This window comes from Delphinapterus leucas, chromosome 17 (genome assembly GCF_059928025.1).
Source record: "Delphinapterus leucas isolate spDelLeu-1000000601 "Yukka" chromosome 17, BTC_Dleu_Yukka2, whole genome shotgun sequence".
Taxonomy (NCBI): domain Eukaryota; kingdom Metazoa; phylum Chordata; class Mammalia; order Artiodactyla; family Monodontidae; genus Delphinapterus; species Delphinapterus leucas.
This window is the reverse complement of record NC_143145.1, coordinates 68,648,300-68,668,341: the sequence shown is the minus strand read 5'-3', so window position 1 is coordinate 68,668,341 and position 20,042 is coordinate 68,648,300. Positions and strand designations below refer to the sequence as shown.

Sequence of the window (20,042 nt, the reverse complement as noted above, 5' to 3'; positions counted from 1 at the left end):
GCTTATATATCTGAAATGAAAAAAGATCACTATGGAAACAACATAATATTCCTTATTACTTAAAATAAAAATGCAGCTATGAAGCTTTTCTAAGTGGGATTTCAAAAAGGAGACAAAAGTAACCTTTGCTACCAGCAAACTTTCTTTCAATGCTCTGATAAATACTGATGAAGAAAGATAATTAATTTTTCCCTTAGAGAATAAAATTGGTTTCTATTGTAGAGTAAATAAATCCAAAATTCACAACCAAATCTAACTGTGCTATAATACAGGCAATATTTCCAGAAGATTAGCTCCTTTCTGAAAGAGAATGAACTCTGAGTGACCATGTTTAGAATAACATTTGATACAAAATTCAAAAAGTGCATGCCTAATGTTTCTTCCTTCTAGTTCGGGGATTAGATCAGCAAACTTTTTCTGTAAAGGGGCAGATAGTAAATATTTTAGGTGTTGCAGGCAATACGGTTTCTGTCGTAATTACTCATTTCTGCTGTTGTAGTGAAAGTGGCCACAGACAAAACCTGAACACACGGGCATGAGTGTGTTCCAATACAACTTTCTTTACGGATACTAAGATTTGAATTCCATATAATTTTCACATCTCATGAAATATTATTCTTCTTTTGATCTCTTTCCAACCATTTCAAAATCTAAAAGCCATCCTTAGTTCAGGTGGTAAGCTGGATTTGGCCCATGGGCTGTGGTTTGCTGATTCCTGTTCCAGTCCATTGAGTAATAACTATCCAGTGGTGAGAAGCTGTTCCTGGTGGCCTTCACTCCTGAAACATTTTTTGAAGATATGACTGAATTTGTAAGTGTGGTGATGGACGTTTACTAAATTTGTGGTAACCATTTTGCAGTATATACATATATCAAATCATTATGTTGTACGCCTAAAACGAATACAATGTTATATTTCAATTCTATCTCAATTTAAAAAAAACAGCTAAAAAACAAAAACAAATGTTACAGAAAAAGGTTTTAACAAAATTCAACAACCATTATGATAAAAACTCTCCAGAAAGTAGGAATAGAGGGAACCTGTCGCAACATAATAAAGGCCATGTATGACAAACCCACAGCCAACATCATTCTCAACGATGAAAAACTGAAACCCTTTTCTCTAAGATCAGGAACAAGACAAGGTTGCCCACTCTCACCACTATTACTCAACATAGTTTTGGAAGTTTTAGCCACAGCAATCAGGGAAGAAAAAGAAATGAAAGGAATCCAAGTCGGAAAAGAAGAAGTAAAACTGTCACTGTCTGCAGATGACATGATACTACACATAGAGAATCCTAAAGATGCTACCAGAAAACTACTAGAGCTAATCAACGAATTTGGTAGAGTAGCAGGATACAAAATTAATGCGCAGAAATCTCTTGCATTCCTATACATTAATGATGAAAAATCTGAAAGAGAAATGAAGGAAACACTCCCATTTACCACCGCAACAAAAAGAATAAAATACCTAGGAATAAACCTACCTAAGGAGACAAAAGACCTGTATGCAGAAAACTATAAGACACATATGAAAGAAATTAAAGACGATACAAACAGATGGAGAGATACACCATGTTCTTGGATTGGAAGAATCAACATTGTGAAAATGACTCTACTACCCAAAGCAATCTACAGATTCAGTGCAATCCCTATCAAACTACCAATAGCATTTTTCACAAAACTAGAACAAAAAACTGCACAATTTGTACGGAAACACAAAAGATCCCAAACAGCCAGAGCAATCTTGAGAAAGAAAAGCGGAGCTGGAAGAATCAGGCTCCCTGACTTCAGACTATACTACAAAGCTACAGTAATCAAGACAGTATGACTGGCACAAAAACAGAAATATAGATCAATGGAACAGGATAGAAAGTCCAGAGATAAATCCACGCACATATGGTCACCTTATCTTTGATAAAGGAGGCAAGAGTATACAATGGAGAAGAGAGCCTCTTCAATAAGTAGTGCTGGGAAAACTAGACAGCTACATGTAAAAGAATGAAATTAGAACACTCCCTAACACCATACATAAAAATAAACTCAAAATCGATTAAAGACCTAAATGTAAGGCCAGATACTATAAAACTCTTAGAGGAAAACACAGGCATAACATTCTATGACATAAATCACAGCAAGATCCTTTTTGACCCACCTCCCAGAGAAATGGAAATAAAAATAAGCAAATGGGACCTAATGAAACTTAAAAGCTTTTGCACAGCAAAGGAAACCATAAATAAGACGAAAGAGACAACCCTCAGAATGGGACCAAATATTTGCAAACGAAGCAACTGACAAAGGATTAATCTCCAAAATATACAAGCAGCTCATGCAGCTCAACATCAAAAAAACAAATAACCCAATCCAAAAATGGGCAGAAGACCTAAATAGACATTTCTCCAAAGAAGACATACAGACTGCCAACAAACACATGAAAAAATGCTGAACATCACTAATCATTAGAGAAATGCAAATCAAAACTACAATGAGGTATCACCTCACACCGGTCAGAACGGCCATCATCAATAAAATCTACAAACAATAAATACTGGAGAGGGTGTGGAGAAAAGGGAACCCTCTTGCACTGCTGGTGGGAATGTAAATTGTTACAGCCACTATGGAGAACAGTATGGAGGCTCCTTAAAAAAATAAAAATAGGACTACCATACGACCCAGCAATCCCACTACTGGGCATATACCCTGAGAAAACCATAATTCAAAAAGAGTCATGTACCACAATGTTCATTGCAGCTCTATTTACAGTAGCCAGGGGGCTTCCCTGGTGTCACGGTGGTTGAGAGTCTGCCTGCCGATGCAGGGGATACGGGTTTGTGCCCCGGTCTGGGAGGATCCCACATGCCGCGGAGCGGCTGGACCTGTGGGCCATGGCTGCTGAGCCTGCGCGTCCGGAGCCTGTGCTCCGCAACGAGAGAGGCCGCAGTGGTGAGAGGCCCGAGAACCGCAAAAAAAAAAAAAAAAAAAAAAAAAAAAGACAGTAGCCAGGACATGGAAGCAACCTAAGTGTCCATCAACAGATGAATGGATAAAGAAGATGTGACATATCTATACAATGGAATATTACTCAGTCATGAACAGAAACGAAATTGAGTTATTTGTAGTGAGGTGGATGGACCTAGAGTCTGTCATACAGAGTGAAGTAAATCAGAAAGAGAAAAAGAAATACCGTATGCTAACACATATATATGGAATCTAAAACAAAAAACAGTTCTGATGAACCTAGGTGCAGGACAGGAATAAAGACACAGACATAGAAAATGGACTTGAGGATGTGGGGAGGGAAAAGGGTAAGCTGGGATGAAGTGAGAGAGTAACACTGACATATATACACTACCAAATGTAAAACAGATAGCTAGTGAGAAGCAGCTGCATAGCACAGGGAGATCAGCTCGGTGCTTTGTGACCACCTAGAGGGGTGGGATAGGGAGGTGGGAGGGAGACACAAGAGGGAGGAGATATGGGGATATATGTATACGTATAGCTGATTTCCTTTGTCATACAGCAGAAACTAACACAACACTGTAAAGCAATTATACTCCAATAAAGATGTTAAAAAAAAAAAAAGGTTATTTGAACTACTGGACTAGTTAGTGAAATACAAAATGTAAAGAAAAAAGATATGATTGAATTCCTTAACTATAAGATATATTTGTGTAAAATGGGAATTTTATATAATAAATGAAAAGCCAGGGGAAGAAATTTTAGTCCTATAATCATGGGATAAGTTTCAGATAGAAGAATATTTTAAAATTAAAAAATCAACAAATATGAAAGCACTTTCCCCAAACAAACATTTTGATGTACCTTTTTAGTATCTCTCTCAGCATCCTATTTCATAAAAAGTAAACAAAAATCAAGTTATGTGTTGAATTGTGGCAGCTCCAGAACTTCCTAGAAGCTGACAATGGCAGTGATTATACCCTCTCTTTCAAAACTCTATGGCCCTCAGCACTGTGGCTTGATAGTGGAGCAGGTGGAACAGTGAAGTTCAAAACTTATACTGAACCTATGTAATACAAAGAATGCCACAACCCTATCGCAGGTGCCTCTAGGATAATGCAGTGAGGGCTGTTATTACGCAACGTCACTCCTAAGTGTCCCTTATATTAATAAAAAGCTGCTTTATTTGTCTTGGGAAATTGTTGCTCAAACCTATGAAGTTTGTGCCTCTTTATGTTCTGAGGGATGCAGTCCCAAATGACACTATGCAGTGAATACTGACTTGTATATTACACTGTGAAATGCTAGAAACAGGAGGCAGCCCTGGAACTTGAGAAAAGTAATTTAGACACTGAGAAGGATGTACTCATATGCATGACAGGTTAGAAAAATTCAGTTACAAACAGATCAGTAGAGAAATTAACGGAGATATATGATGGATTCCTGATGACAGTTACATGGATTCAGAGTATGTAAATGCTCTGAGGTCACATATGGAGGGCCTCAGGATGCTTTCACAAAAAATGTGCCTATAAAGCCACCACCAGAGAAAGCATCCTGGGCCAAACATTCCATTTCTCTCACCAATTCTATCAAATGAACCCTACCAAATCCAAGTCATTCTAATTTTTCTTAGAAACTCAATTCATTTCCATCCTATAAATATGTATGGAGTTACTCCTAAGTGCCAGAGCACAGACATGGAGAATACTAAGGCAAAGAAGACACCGCTCTGGACCTCACTGAAGTCCCTGCCCAGTGGGGTAGACCAATATGGAAACAAATAATGGGAAAACAGTTTGATAAAGGTAATGGTGGGATGATGTAAAAAGTAGGTTTGGGGAAGGCTTACTGACTGGAGTGACATGTTGGCTGCACCTGATGGATAAAACAAAGTTTCTCTTATGAGCAAGGAGAGAACGGTCCAGACAGAGGGAACAGTGCCAATAAAGACAGATGCAAGAGAGCAGGAGACGTGGTAACTCAATACGGCCAGGGTATAAAAGCATGCGTACAAGTTAGGCACAGGGTGAATAGTCGAGGATAAGACTGGAGACATAGGCAGGGACTGAGTCATAATGCCCTTGGATTTCATCCTGTCCAACACACATGTGGCTACTGACCACCTGAAATGTGGCGAGCCCAAAGTGAGATGTATAAAAGAGCACAAAATATCTCAGTAATTTAAAAAGTTGATTACAGTTTGAAATGATACTTTAGATATATTGGGCTAAATAAAATATATTATTAAGATTAAACTTAACAGTTTCTTTTTAGTTTTTAAATGGGTCTACTAGAAAATTTTAAATTACTCATGTGGTATTTTATCCCTCCTGTAGTAGTCCTTGCGGTTGATTCCTCAATAACCCTTTCACCCCAAGCATTTAAACTAGTAGTGGTCTCTTTTCTCTTGCCAGTGACTAGTTTAGACATGGGCATGTCACCGACCCACGAAGGAAAGATAGCTGGGGGAGTTCCAGATACAGATGTCTTTGCCCCCAAAAGGAGAAAGAAGAAGATCAGATCTCGTGTTTTCCTTTGGATGTGGCTATGTGGCCAGTGACACAGAGAACCACTGTGGCCATCTTTCCATGACACAGAGGATAAAGCAGAGGATGGCAGAGTTAAGACATGAAATAACCCAATTCCCTGCTGACATCACTGAGCTGCTTTATCAACCAACCTTGGAGTTCACCCTTCCTCTGAACTTCCTGTTATGTGAGATAACAAGATTCCTTATTATTTAAGCCAAAATGAGTCAGTTTTTCTGTTACTTGTAGCCAAAAGCATCCTAGCTGATACACTCCATTAGACTAAAGGGCAAGGTAGTAGATGTATTATCATTTAAGACCTTCTAGCACTACAAAAGTTCTGTACATAGTCTACAATCAATCAGTGTACTATTGCTATGATAGTATATACTTAGATATGAGAGAAGGCTTTTTCTCTTTTAGTTTTAAATTACTATACAACTGTAAGACATTATGACACAATTACTCAGGCAAAGAGACTTGTAATTAATCAGAAAAAGAACTTTGAGCAGAATTTAATTAATCAAAAGTAGAAGAGAATACCCATAAGATTTGTAAGTTGTTACACTTAATGGTTGCTCTTTGAGAAGTCTGCCTTGAATTCTAGTCAAAGGACACAGGTTGATTGATGTTACTAATCTGGACATAAACCCTTAAAGGCAATGTAGCAGATGAAGCAAATAATCAAATGGTACAGCTTCTACCTCACAGAGTTACCATGAGAATTAAGCAAAATAATGTATGTCGAGCCTAGCACAATATATAGTAGTACATGGTAAACACATTATACATAAATCCGGTTCTTGTTCAAACTAGTAGTTACCAGTGGGGAGGGGGAAGGGAGGAGAGGCAAGATGGAGGTAGGGGATAAAGAGGTACAAACTACTATGTATAAAATAAATAAGCTACAAGGATATATCGTCCACCACAGGGAGTATAGCCAATGTCTTACAAAAACTATCAATGGAGTATAACCTTTAAAAATTGTGAATCACTATGTTGTGTACCTGAAAGCTGTATAATATTGTAAGTCAACTATACCTCAATAATAAAAAAAAAAGAAAAGAAAAGAAATTTGGTTCTTGTTTCTTTTCTCTTGTAAAATTGTTGATTTTTCAAATTCTAAGTAATGTGTCAAGTATGCACTGTCAGTTACTCTATACAATAGCCTCACTTTGTGATGACTAGGGTCAGATTACAGCAAATACTAATAGACATGTTATACTTCACTGGCTAGTTAGTACTTCATTAGGTGGTTGATTTATTAGTTCATTCTTTTATTTATACGGAGCAGGTGAGTTCCAGAGCTAACCTGAACAAAATAAGGTAGGGAGTGACAACGCTATTAACCAGGAATTAAGCTATAGCATTTTGACTAACCTATGCCTGCTTACCTAGTATTTGTGAAATGGTGAGATTAATAATTCAGTCTGAATGAGATGAAAAAAAAAGAAAATACAGGGCTTCCCTGGTGGCACAGTGGTTGAGGGTCCGCCTGCCGATGCAGGGGACACGGGTTCGTGCCCCGGTCCGGGAAGATACCACATGCCGCGGAGCGGCTGGGCCTGTGAGCCATGGCCGCTGAGCCTGCGCGTCCGGAGCCTGTGCTCCGCAACGGGAGAGGCCACAACAGTGAGAGGCCAGCGTACCGCAAAAAAAAACAAAACAAAACAAACAGAAAAAAAGAAAATATAAAGACAAGGAAGGAAGTTTATGACTTTGAGGCTGTAACAGAAGGTGACTGATGTAATTAAAAGAGACAGAGAGGGAGAGGTACTCAGTAACATTTAAGAATGATGAAGAAAAGAAAAAAAAGATGTACTGATAGAAAGGGTATCGGGCCAGGAGAGAGTACCCATAGTATCTGCTGAGTTATACCAAGACAGGATATTCTAAAATCCTTTCTGCAGTACTACAAACAATTTTGCTTTACTAATATACACTATACAATATAAATTTAATTTCCAAATAGGATATACTGAAAAATACTCAACAAAACCCTCACTAGCTCAATCTTAACAAATAAGTGTGTCTTTTTAAATTCAATTTATGAATAAGGGTGATGGCTCTTCACTGAAACCATATGATCTATAAATTTTAAATTTCGCAAGATGATTGGTTCAGCAGGCTCTAAGAAGTTATTTATCTAGCTTATTACAAGGATTGTCAGTCAGTTATCTTTGGATGCTCTAGAATCTAGTGCAGGATTCCCACGTAGTTGTTCAGTTAACAAATGTGTCTAAAAAAATCAACATCTATAAATTTAAACTACATTTATATTCTGGACAATTAAACATTCTAAACTAATGTGAATTTATTAATATCACATTTACTGTGATGAATAAGGCAAACACCTGTAGAACATTCTCACCCAAACACGTGGGGACCTCCAGGCAGACACCGCCCTGAATGACTGTCCACTGCTTGGATGAGAATTCAGAGTTCCCAAACAGGAAACACTGGCCGACAGACCCTTTCCCTAAAGTCAGACAGTGGCAGGCTGAGACCAGTCTTTGGAGACGAATAATTATTCTAGGAGGTCTGAAGCAAGCCTTAACTAGCCACTGGTATTCGAAGGAGCTCTAAACCAGGCTATTAGTTAAATATAGTGTGTTTCCCAGATGGACCCAACACACAGCGAATACAGGAAAGGGGACGCCATCGTTCCACATTTCCTTGGGATCAATACCACACGAGTAACTGATAAAAGAATGAGTTCGGCTTTTTTTAAAGTTAGGCTTATTGAGGTATAATCTTCAAACAGTAAGATTTACCCCTTTTAGTGTCCAGTTCTGTGAGTTTGATAAATGCATACAGTTGTGTTTCTACCGCCACAATCAAGATATAGTACATTTCCATCATCCCCCAAAATTCTGTCCTGACACTTTAGGGTCAATCCCTCCCCATCCCCTGGCAACCACCGATCCGTCTAGAGTTTTGCCTTTTCCAGAATGTCACACACATCAAACCTACCGCAGTCTTTTGAGTCTGGTTTCTTTCATCCATTACAATGTAACTGGCAACAAGGCCAGTGAGACTGGGAGGGAGTGAAAAGGAGAATGGCAGGAATTGAAATTGGAGAGGTGGAGGGGGCCAAACCACACAGGAACTTGTATGCCATAACAAAAGTTTTGGATTTATAATAGGTGTGATGAGAAGCCACTGGAAGTTTCTAAGTCGCTGAGTAACGTGACTGAATGATTGTCTTAAAAATAATTTTGGCTACTGGGTGGCAGACAGCCCATAGCGGAAAGAAAATAGAAAAAGGAAGCCAGTTTAGAGACTACTGCAGTGGTCTGGATTAAAAGTGCTAGTGACTTAAACTAGAATGGTAACCCTGGAGGTGGTGACAAGTGGTCAGATCAGAGATGTAATTTAGAGGAAGAGGTGCTAGGACCAGATGTGGCACGTGAAGGGGAGAGGGGAGGCGAAGATGCTTCAAGGGGCTTGGCCCCAGCAACAAGGTAGATGGTCGTTTACCGGGATGGATAAAAGAAAAAGGAGATAAAAGATAAAAGCAGGTTTGGGAGGGGGGGGAAGGGAGAATTAAGAGCTCCATACATTTTGACATCACCAGCATATAGATACTGAATCTCTTCCCCAACCATTTTGCATATCTATATTGACCTTGATAGAGAAATTTCACTTAATGGTCCCTGTCCTATACAGTGAAGGAATGCACTGGTAATACGTTCAGTCTCCACTTCATTGGGCTCCTAGCGCTAAACATATTTTTAATTAAGAAGCTGTAAACTCTATTCAATACTCTGTAATGACCCATATGGGAATCGAATCTGAAAAAGACTGGATATATGCATATGTATAACTGATTCACTTTGCCGTACATCTGAAACTAACACAACACTGTAAATCAACTATACTCCAATAAAAATTAATTTGAAAAAATTAAAAAATACCACAGTGAGGGAGGACTGTACTAACATACGTGGCGATGCCAACAATGTTAACCTAAAATAAACATTGGGAGCTCCAACACCAAAAAAAAAGAAAGATAAGCTGTAAAGGTTCAAGGCTAGAGAGTTCTTCCATTTCTCACCTCCATTTTCTATACAGATAAGAACAACCTGAGTTTCATAGGAAGGATTGCCTCTACATTTTACATATCCTTTTTTTTTCAGAATACTTATTCTCTTGTTCAACTGCAGTGGCTCAAATAATGTCTTTTAAATAACAGTAATTTTTCTTGCTTTAAAGTGCTTTCTTGTTTTCTAGCATTTACAAATTAACAGGTGAGAAAGCATTCAGTGGCCCATCTTTTCCAACTTACGAGGTCAAATTTATGCTTTTGGTATGGTGAAGGAGTAACTCTTGCTTAGACAGACCCTTCGTTTTTCTACATTTTCAACACAATGTAGAAAAGCCAGAGGATGTGGAGTAGAGGTTTACTCTGTGTCTGCTCTCCTCAGGGAGCCCAATGATCCAAGCACAAGGGAGGTACATGGATCACACCACCACCCCCACTTTGCACCTCTGAGGCCACCAAAGTAGAGTGTTTGATATACAGGACAGTTGTTCTAGTCATGGCTCCATTCATCCATCCCTCTATCCATCCACCCATTTGACCATTATCGACACATTTCCTGGAAGTCTCTTTCTTTCATCTTAAAATTTCATGCAAATTTGTCATCTATAATGCAGTTGTATTTACTTTATATAAAAATGTCTTTATTTACTTACCATTGAGTAATTGACACTCCAGATAGATGCAGAATAAGACCATTTTGTACGGTTGTGCAGGTTGTGCACTGCACACCTTGATGGGGAGGGCATTCACACCGTAGTGACTGGATTTATCTATTATGACAATTTTCTGTTGGACAGCAGTAAAATGTTTTGAGGAAGAGGTACCTTTTTTTCTAATTTGTTAAAGTGCCATATGGGCTAACTGTAGCCCTGGACTTTGAGTGCCTTGGCATATGGTCTGGGCACACGCCTGAACAGTCTCATTATTTTACTCATGAAGAAGCCAAGTTCCAAGAGGTGAAGAGACAAGGTCCCACGGCTAGTTCCTGGCAACTCTGGGTTCGAGCCCCGTCTCCATTCCCAGTCCAGTGCTCTTTCATAACAATAAACTACCTCCACTAACAGTGAGTTGCTCTTCTCAGGTGTGTGGGTTTCTGAGAATGATTTCATTGCTTTGCCTAAGGAGAGACCTTTGCAGGATGGCTGTCTCATGCCGCTCTTGCCATTTGTTTCTGCCATCCGTGGATACAGAGTTAGATACAGCAGCAGCTAGACTTCTTGCCAATTATTCAAAGGTGCTGGAGTGTAAGCTCCGTAGGAGCAGGAACCATGTCTAACATTCTTACCATGTCCTCAGCACCTGGCATGTAGCTCATTTATAGTTTTATACAGGGAAACGTAATACTTCCTGTTAGCTAGTTTAGCCCCTGTTCCTCAGAGCCCTGCTATACCCTCTTCTGCAGCTGGAGCACACATCAGCGCAAAACCCTGAGAAGCGCTGGAGGGACGTCTAAGCTGCCTCCCAGGTCGACATGCTATTAACTGTTTATTACTGGTTGGGCTCACTCAACCAAGAGAAGGAAGATCCGTTATAGAATCATAAAATGGTAGCACTGGAATGAATCTTGTAGGTCAACTAACTCAACTCCCTCACGTAGCATCCTAGGAAACAGAGTTCCGAAGAGATGATAGCATCCACCCAGGTAGCTGTCTGTAGGAGCTTACATATGCTGTGGTTACTTCCTAAAACTCAGATGTTTTGACCAATTAGTTGTTCTTTCCGGAACACCACAATACCTTGCCACCAATCAAATGATGACTGGAAACCCATAATGGCAGGGACATCATCAACTAGAGAGGTATGCCCTTAAGACTGTTTTCCTGTCTGGGCTGGACAATGAACTATCTATTTGAGAAGTTACACTATTAGGCTCTTTTATTCTCTCCATGCAAGGGCACTATTCAGATAGAAAGAAAAAAAGAATCAGGCAAGACTATTAGGAGTTCTCAAATTTACTGGGAAAAAGATATGAAAGTGGGTTATGATTGTTCTGTATGTAAATTAAATGGTTAATTTAAAAAGCACAGCTGGTTAGTCATACAGTAAACTGTGTATGTCTGTTAATTTTGACTCCAAACTAGAAATTCTATGACCTAGGTCATTAGTTTAGTCTAATCTGATGACTATTTTAATTGAAAATATGTATTATAAACAGGATGTATTCTCAAGCTGTTATCTAAACAATCAAAGGAATTTGTTTATTAAGAAAATATACTTTTCAGATTTTTAGCTTTATCTCAGAAACAGAACTTTAAAAGTAAAAACAACACTGGAACTTCGTTTTAATAATATCCCAAGTTATAGGATGTATCATAGTGAGACTCCAGTGTTATCTACATCGTTTTGCTGACCCTTCTTTCCATATAAAATTATTAAAAATAAAAATAACACAGGGCAATTACCTCTTCCTTATAAGAGAATTCTATATTTAAATTAATAATGAACCACTAACGAGAAGTCTAAACTAATTTAAATCTCCTAAGGTATCGGTTTCCCAACACGCACACACAAAATCTTGATTTCTCAAAGGTCTAGCAAATGGCACTAGTGGCTAACGTATTAGGGAAAGCAAAGCTGTATGTGTGCACATAGCTTCCATTCTGATGGTCTCTGATTTCTTAGCTGGGCCATAGTGCAGCAAAATGGCAGTGGCATATTATACCTGGTCATGGCTGGCTTCAATGGAGCTTCCAATAGCATGGAAAGTCATCTGCACAGGGGCTAATGTCAGACAGGTCACACACTCTTTGCCACTTTGTCTATCACAGTAGTGAACCTATAACAGAACACATGCAAATCTGCTGAACACCACTTGTAAGAGGGAGCCAGATGCAACAGGTCCTTTTCAAAGGTTCTAGTTTTCAAGAAAAATTTCAAATAATTTATGTAGAACGCAATTCAAATATTTAAAACCTTATTGGGACTTGAAGATCTATGGAAAATCTATTAATTCCATTTTAAGTACTTGCGAAGTTTTAAGAGAGTTTAGGAAATGCTTTGCAGAGTGCTCTACATTAGTATAGCCGGTAGAAAAACTCACAACTAAATGCTACACCCATCTTTTTTTTTTTTTTTTTTTTTTTTTCAGTACGCGGGCCTCTCACTGTTGTGGCCTCTCCCGTTGTGGACGCGCAGGCTCAGTGGCCATGGCTCACGGGCCCAGCCACTCCGCGGCATATGGGATCTTCCCGGACTGGGGCACGAACCCGTGTCCCCTGCATCGGCAGGCGGACTCTCAACCACTGCGCCACCAGGGAAGCCCTACACCCATCTTTTTTGTCCAACTTTTCATAATGTATAAAGGACTCAGGGGTAAGCATAAGTCAAGTTCATTTGAGTCTAATGAAATTTTGTCAACCTGAATTTTCCTCATCTTTGACTCTATGTGTGTGTGATTGCCACCTGATTGGTAGTGACCTTCTTCTATAAAATATAGAAGACATTCCCTATAAAATCACTGTTGAATACACACACACACACACACATATCTCACTACCCCATGCTCTGCTTGAAATTTTGACAGTATAATCAAATTGAATAAAACTGAAATGATTTGAAATGTGCAGATGAAAATAAAGTTACTATAATATCATTTTTCTTTTAGTTACATACAACCAACCATTATTAAAACCACGTGTAAGACACTCTATCAGAGGTAGGGTATGGGGGGCGGGTGGTGGGGGAAGTATGAGTCCATCTGCCCACTGGGAAAATTTCCATCCTTCCCTTTATCTACTTTCAAAAAAGTTCTTTCAAGCAGTGTTTACTTTAATTCTAAGCTAATAAAGTAAAAATAGCGTTGCTTTTGTAATAAATTAATAAAAATACGCCTACAGATGTACATATATACATATAATATGGATCTGACAGAAAACGACGATATAAATCCTAGTCTAATGGTTTAATAATTCAACATTTTTAAACCAGTAAGGTCGTTAAGATTGGCCATCAGTATCCATGAAGGTGGGGAAACTTCCTGGAATCTATAAAAAGTAGTTTAGAGTTCAAATCAAGCCAACATACAAAGCTCTGTTTCCAAAGTACTTTAAAGATTTTGTTATAAAAATATTTTTTCCAAATTAACTTTGGGGAAAAAGATTTGACAACAGTTTGAATTCACTGTACCTCCTGAGCAAATGAAAAGGTCACGGTGTGTATGAGTTCAAGAATGTGGACCTGTTGTTCACTATGCAGCAGTGAAACATGATGGGGGAAAATGAAACTTAACACGTAACAGGTTTATGCAAAAGCCAATCAATGGTGACACTGTAATAGATACAGTTCACAACCATTTATGGTACAGTTAAAATATTATGTCTGATATAGTGCTATCATAAAACATGCTTTTTAAAATAAAATATAATCACCCTTTGACATCAAATGAAAGTCTATATGAAAGACACGACACTCTCCTAAATATTCAAATTGACAGTGAACACACTCATATATCAGCCAACTTCCTGCAGCTTTATTTTTTCTTCTAGAGAAATGAAAATTAGGAAGGACAAAAATAGCACAAGACAGTCCCAGTCAAAAAATAAATTTCAAACTTCATTTCCATCAGTGGCTTGGATACTGTGACTGAAAGAGTTGACTTTTCTCCTAATTCACTGTGAGCCTGCAATACCCTAGAGAATATTATATATCCTGCAGGCATTAAATATTACTGTACATGTAGAACTCATACATACAAGGTAAATACCAAGGTGCAAGTTTCCACACAGCTCCAAAGAAAATGTCACAGCACCCAGTAAATGTGACAGAGATTGCTAACTGTCCTCCAATAGTTTTCCACAGTAATTCTTAGCTGGGCACAGAGTAAAGATATTTCCCAGGTTCCCTTGTAGCTATGCTTAGTAGCTGTGACTGAGGAGAATGTAGATGAAAATTCTGCGGTAGCTTTCTGGAAACTTTTAAGAGATTTCAGGTGTGTGCCTTTGGCTCTTCTTCACCTGTTCTGCTGCTTGGAAATGTGGACATGACCTTGACCATGAGGACAAGGGCCGAAACTTAGAGATGGCAGAGTGGTGAGCTGGAGGGAGCGTGGGTCCCTGAAGAGCTCATGGACCAGAAGCATGACACTGGCCCTAGACTGCAAGCTGATGGACCTTTATGTGAGGGAAGAATATACATCTCTGTTGTTTAAGTCGCTGGGCTTTTTCTTACTCACAGAAGAACCTGATCCCACTGAGATTTTTCCTATTGCTCCCAAACTGACACCAGGACCCACAGCCAACAACAAAAGGAGCTCTAGGGAGCTGCTGACATTTAGGGCCAGGTCTTATTCTCTCTTCCCACCTGCTTGTTAATAGTCAGCAGAACTGGTCCAACCATAAAGAATACAAAGAGGCACTAGGAAAAGGCAGGTGAGTGGGAGGGGATCATTTGGCTGTCAGCCTTATGAGGAATACAATATTTCCTGTGAGTGGGGCAGCTCTAAGAAAACAGCTGACAGAGATGAGGAGTACCTATATGAAAGGGAGACAAATTTCGTCCCCTGGCAGTAGGTTTGCTGAGAATTGAACCTATAGGTCCCCACCGAAAAGAAATCTTTTTTTTGGCCTCTCCCACTGCAGAGCACAGGCTCCGGACGCGCAGGCTCAGCAGCCATGGCTCACGGGCCCAGCCGCTCCGCGGCATGTGGGATCTTCCCGGACCTGGGCACAAACCCGTGTCCCCTGCATCGGCAGGCGGACTCCCAACCACTGCGCCACCAGGGAAGCCCCGAAAAGAAATCTTGACCGAGTCTGATGTATGTCCCTAGCCATTTGGAAGCAGATGAAAATATAGAGACTGAGTTTGGAGATATCTGAGAGCTTGCTGAAGGAGCCCTAGGCACACAGTATCCCTGAAAACAAAAAGGGATGAAGGAAGATGCTCACGTAGATCCCCATGGCCCTTGGAGGGAATGAAAAAGTGTCTCAGCAGAAGCCAAGGGGCTACTCAGGCCAAGCAAAGTGACACCTACCAACAGCAGGGCCAGGGGCATGCACCACTGGTAAAGCCCGAAGGAAACATGGCTTTCCTTCAGGAACAGAGGGAATTGGGAGAAACTAAACACTGCTTCAAGAAAATCATGAACAATAACTACAGATGGAGTATAAACCTTAGAAATTGTGAATCACTATATTGTACACCTGTAACTTACATAATATTGCACAGCAACTATACTTCAATAAAGAAAAAAGAAGAAAAAAAAAGATGAACATCATCTATGTGGAAGCCAGCAATGGATGAAACCAGGCTAAGGGTGGCACCCTCCCCTCTCCTAGTCCACCTCTCAGGCTTCCAACATCAGAGTAACTAGGTCATGAAACAGAGGTAGAGTGTGGAGGAAGCTGTCTCAGAAGCAGATCAAGCTCCTACCCCACTAACCACAAATATTCAAAGGTGCTGGCGTGAGAGGATAACCAAAAGAAATCACCGTATACCCTCCTCCCCCTACGTGTCTTGAACCAAAACAACTGGCTGGCAATGGGGGGACATGAGCTTGGAGTTTTACGGTGAACTGGACTAGATTTTTTAAAGCTAAAGGTAACTAGAAAACTATGGGATTTGCCAAAGATATAAAGAAACATGAACGGGAGAGTTGACACAGCATGGGGGAAAGTGGTGACTAGAGAAATAGTCATTCCATGTTTATCCCCTCACTGCACTGAGACTGTACCCCTCAAACAGATAAAAATATGTAAAAAATATAGGAGACTACTGTTTGAGGACACAATTTCAAATTAAACAAAAATTAATAATATATAGGTAAAAAGCCTTAAGAAAGAATCATACTTTACACAATCAATCCCTCATAAAAACAAGTTTGATATGGCTCCTCAGTTATTTATTTTCTTCTTGGACATAAAAACATTAGAGTTCATAAAATTGTGAATTTCAAAAAAAAAAAAAAAGAAATGTGTGGGGCTTCCCTGGTGGCGCAGTGGTCGAGAGTCCGCCTGCCGATGCAGGGGACACGGGTTCGTGCCCCGGTCCGGGAAGATCCCACATGCCGCGGAGCGGCTGGGCCCATGAGCCATGGCCGCTGAGCCTGCGCGTCCGGAGCCTGTGCTCCGCAACGGGAGAGGCCACAGCGGTGAGAGGCCCGCGTATCGCAAAAAAAAAAAAAAAAAAAGAAAAGAAATGTGTGAATGACATTTTAAAATTCATCCTTCTAAATCGAAAAATGCTTCCTGTGATTCAAAGCATCAGCAGAAGCCAGGAATCTTAGAACTCTAGGCTAAAACAATTAGGGTAATAAAACTCCATTACACTCCATAAAGCACAAATCTTCAGGACTGATGGGTGAAATGTTTCTGCTACAACAAAGCACTGTTTCTACAAATATGGCCCTAAAATTTCCAATATACAATGCCATGGGCCTTGATTTTGATGAAAGATAATTTTAGAAGATTACAAAAGTCATCTCCTATGTTGATTTTAAGATTTATTGTTTATGAATCATATCATTTTGCTATCTTTCATACTCTAAAATGTAAGCAACTAATCTTGATTTTTTACACTGTTGCAGCACTTGCTCTGGATTTAAAACACCATCAACCACAGCAAACTGACATTTCGTTTCTTTCTCATGGACTTACAAAAATTATTCCACTGAAAGATGGGTCAGAAATTTCAATATATGTAAATTAAATAATGTGGCTTCCTTTGAAATTTGAAAATCTATAATAATTTTTATTTTAAAATAAGTTCCCTAGTTTGATTTGTAATCATATAAACCCAGATGAGATGCTATAATTGCGCATTCTGATGATTTTGCCTGTCTAGTAGAGATTTCTTCTTCTTGAAAGGAGAGATACAAATCACTTCAACTATTCAGATAACTTACAAAATAAAGAATTCAAAGCTACTCAATTTGTGATGTTTTGTTTAAATGGCAAATCTTGACTTGATTTGAATAAATAATCCCATTCCTTAAAAAAAAAGAAAGGAAATAAAGAAAAATGCTATAAGCTTTAAAATAATTTACATGAAAAGCTATGTATGCGAACTTTTTTCATGCCCATCTGAAAACATGAGGGGGGCATTCAAATGAAAATTTAAATTTCCTTCTCCCTACCTCCAAAAAAAGTTGAATCAAATTGTTTCCTGCAGGGCTGAGAAATTCCCTGATGTTGTAGGACTACTAAATATTTTACTAATCTCATCAGGGAACTGGTTAACTGCTTGTCTGTTAGATGTTTTTAACGGTCACCCCCCGTGGGACAAAAATGAAGAGGGTGTGAAAAAGATCCATGTTCAAAGAAAGCTGCTCATTAGATCATTAAGGAAAGATAAAGGCCTGTACGTTCACATGTGAGAACACAATCACTGTATCAAGAAAACATGCTTGATTAGCACACCTCGGGTTCACGGGTTTACTCCAAAGCAGCAGGCAGGGATCACACTGCTGCAGCTACTGCACAGAAGCCCTGCAAGGAGGGGTAAAGACAGCAAGGAGCTAAAGGGCAACAGTTCAGTACCAGATCTTACGACACTCAAAACATGCTTGATTCTTGCAGAGCCTGCACACTAGCTATACAAAAGACCTAAATCTTTATTAACATGAAAATCAGCATATTCTTGGCAAAGCACTAAAACAATAGTGCTTGACAAATATTACACTAGTTAAGTAGGATAAACTGGTATTAAACATTTCTTAACTACTTTTTTAGATGACTTGAGAACATGTAAACCATCTTACTTATTTGGGTTAACTACAGGCAACAGTACAAATCTATTTATAATTATCGAATTCATTTTAAAGTAATAAATAAAAAAATAAAAGGCGTTTCTCCATGAAAAGCACTTAGAACAATGCCTGGCTTATGGTTAGCATTAAAATAAATATTAGTCTTATTATTAGAATAACACATCCCATGATAATACAATAAAAGATATGACATGATGTATAATTATGAAGAATAATATTACATTAGGATAATGTCTGTCACTGACTTTCCCTAAAGCTTCTTTCCCCAATCCTTTTCATAACTAAAGGCAAGTCCTTTGTAACTAAAATGTAAACATACATTTAACATGTTCAGTCACGTACTGAATGTTTTAACTGTATGAGTAATCTGTTTTGCTCTGCATGCAATATGCTTGTCACATTAATGCCTCGAAAGGGACAAGTGAATGAATGAAATCACATTATACAGACTGAGACTCAACTTGTAATTATCTTTTCTCTCTTTTGGAAATTCTACGCTCAGGAAAAGCTTTGAAAATTACATGCCTATAGTTGGTGTACAAAATCTACCAGTGATGTACTGATTTATTTCTAGTATAAGTCACAGATAAAAACTAACAAAGGCAACAACAGATGTGCTGCCAGGATTGTTAAGGAAGATAACTGCATTCTTTTTTTTTTTTTGGCGGTACGTGGGCCTCTCACTGTTGTGGCCTCTCCCGTTGCGGAGCACAGGCTCCGGACGCGCAGGCTCAGCGGCCATGGCTCACGGGCCCAGCCGCTCCGCGGCACGTGGGATCCTCCCAGACCGGGCCACGAACCCGTGTCCCCTGCATCGGCAGGTGGACTCACAACCACTGCGCCACCAGGGAAGCCCCTGCATTCTTACTTTAAGTGATGAGTTTGTACATGACACAGATCCTAAATTTTTGTTCACTGCTTTTCTGTTTCCATTGACTATGCCAGTGAAGGTCTAATGAGGCAGCTAATTAAGATGTAAATTATATATATACACACACACAAATATAGTTATTTTAGTTTTACACTTCCCTCAAAAGAAAACACTAGGTGATTTTAAAGTCGATTACACATCTACCAGAAAAAGAGCCTCCCTCTTTTATACAGTATGTACTCATGCTTTGATATACTCACACACATCCATTTACAAGCTGCATTAAAATCTACAGGCTTGGGACTTCCTTGGTGGTCCAGTGGTTAAGAATCCACCTTCTAATGCAGGGGACATGGGTTTGATCCCTGATTGGGGAACTAAGATCCTACATGCCACGGGGCAACTAAGCCCACGTCCTGCAACTACTGAGCACACAAGCGAGTCGCAACTACAGAGTCCATGTGCTCTGGAGCCGGCACACCACAACTAGAGAGAAGCCCGTGCACTGCAACGAAAGATCCCTCACGCCGCACTGAAGATCCCACGTGCCACAACTAAGACCCGACACACCCAAAACTAAATAAATAAATTTTTTTTAAAAAAAAATCATTAAAATCTACAGGCTTTGCAAATAAATAACTTTTTTTTTCCTGTTGGAATGTGTTTTTGTAACATCTTTATTGGAGTATAATTGCTTTACAATGGTGTGTTAGTTTCTGCTTTATTACAAAGTGAATCAGTTATAGATATACATATATCCCCATATCTCCTCCTTCTTGTGTCTCCCTCCCAACCTCCCTACCCACCCCTCTAGGTGGTCACAAAGCACCAAGCCGATCTCCCCTGTGCTATGCGGCTGCTTCCCACTAGCTATCTATTTTATATTTCGTAGTGTATATATGTCCATGCCACTCTCTCACTTCGTCCCAGCTTACC

The 20,042-nt window shown here is 39.4% G+C and overlaps 1 protein-coding gene across 10 annotated transcripts in view; it reads right to left on the bottom strand.

Moving 5' to 3' along the window:
* The window catches only part of STAU2 (staufen double-stranded RNA binding protein 2), a 307,654-nt gene that overhangs the window by 95,569 nt on the left and 192,043 nt on the right, over positions 1 to 20,042 (bottom strand). For 9 of the 10 annotated variants that reach the window (XM_089898567.1, XM_089898574.1, XM_022595230.3 and 6 more), the window contains one exon: positions 12,197 to 12,310. The exons of the other annotated variant lie outside the window; for it this stretch is intronic. In XM_089898567.1, coding sequence (XP_089754693.1) covers positions 12,197 to 12,310 — 114 coding nt within the window. The remainder of the gene's footprint in view (positions 1 to 12,196; positions 12,311 to 20,042) is intronic. 10 annotated transcript variants of the gene reach the window in all.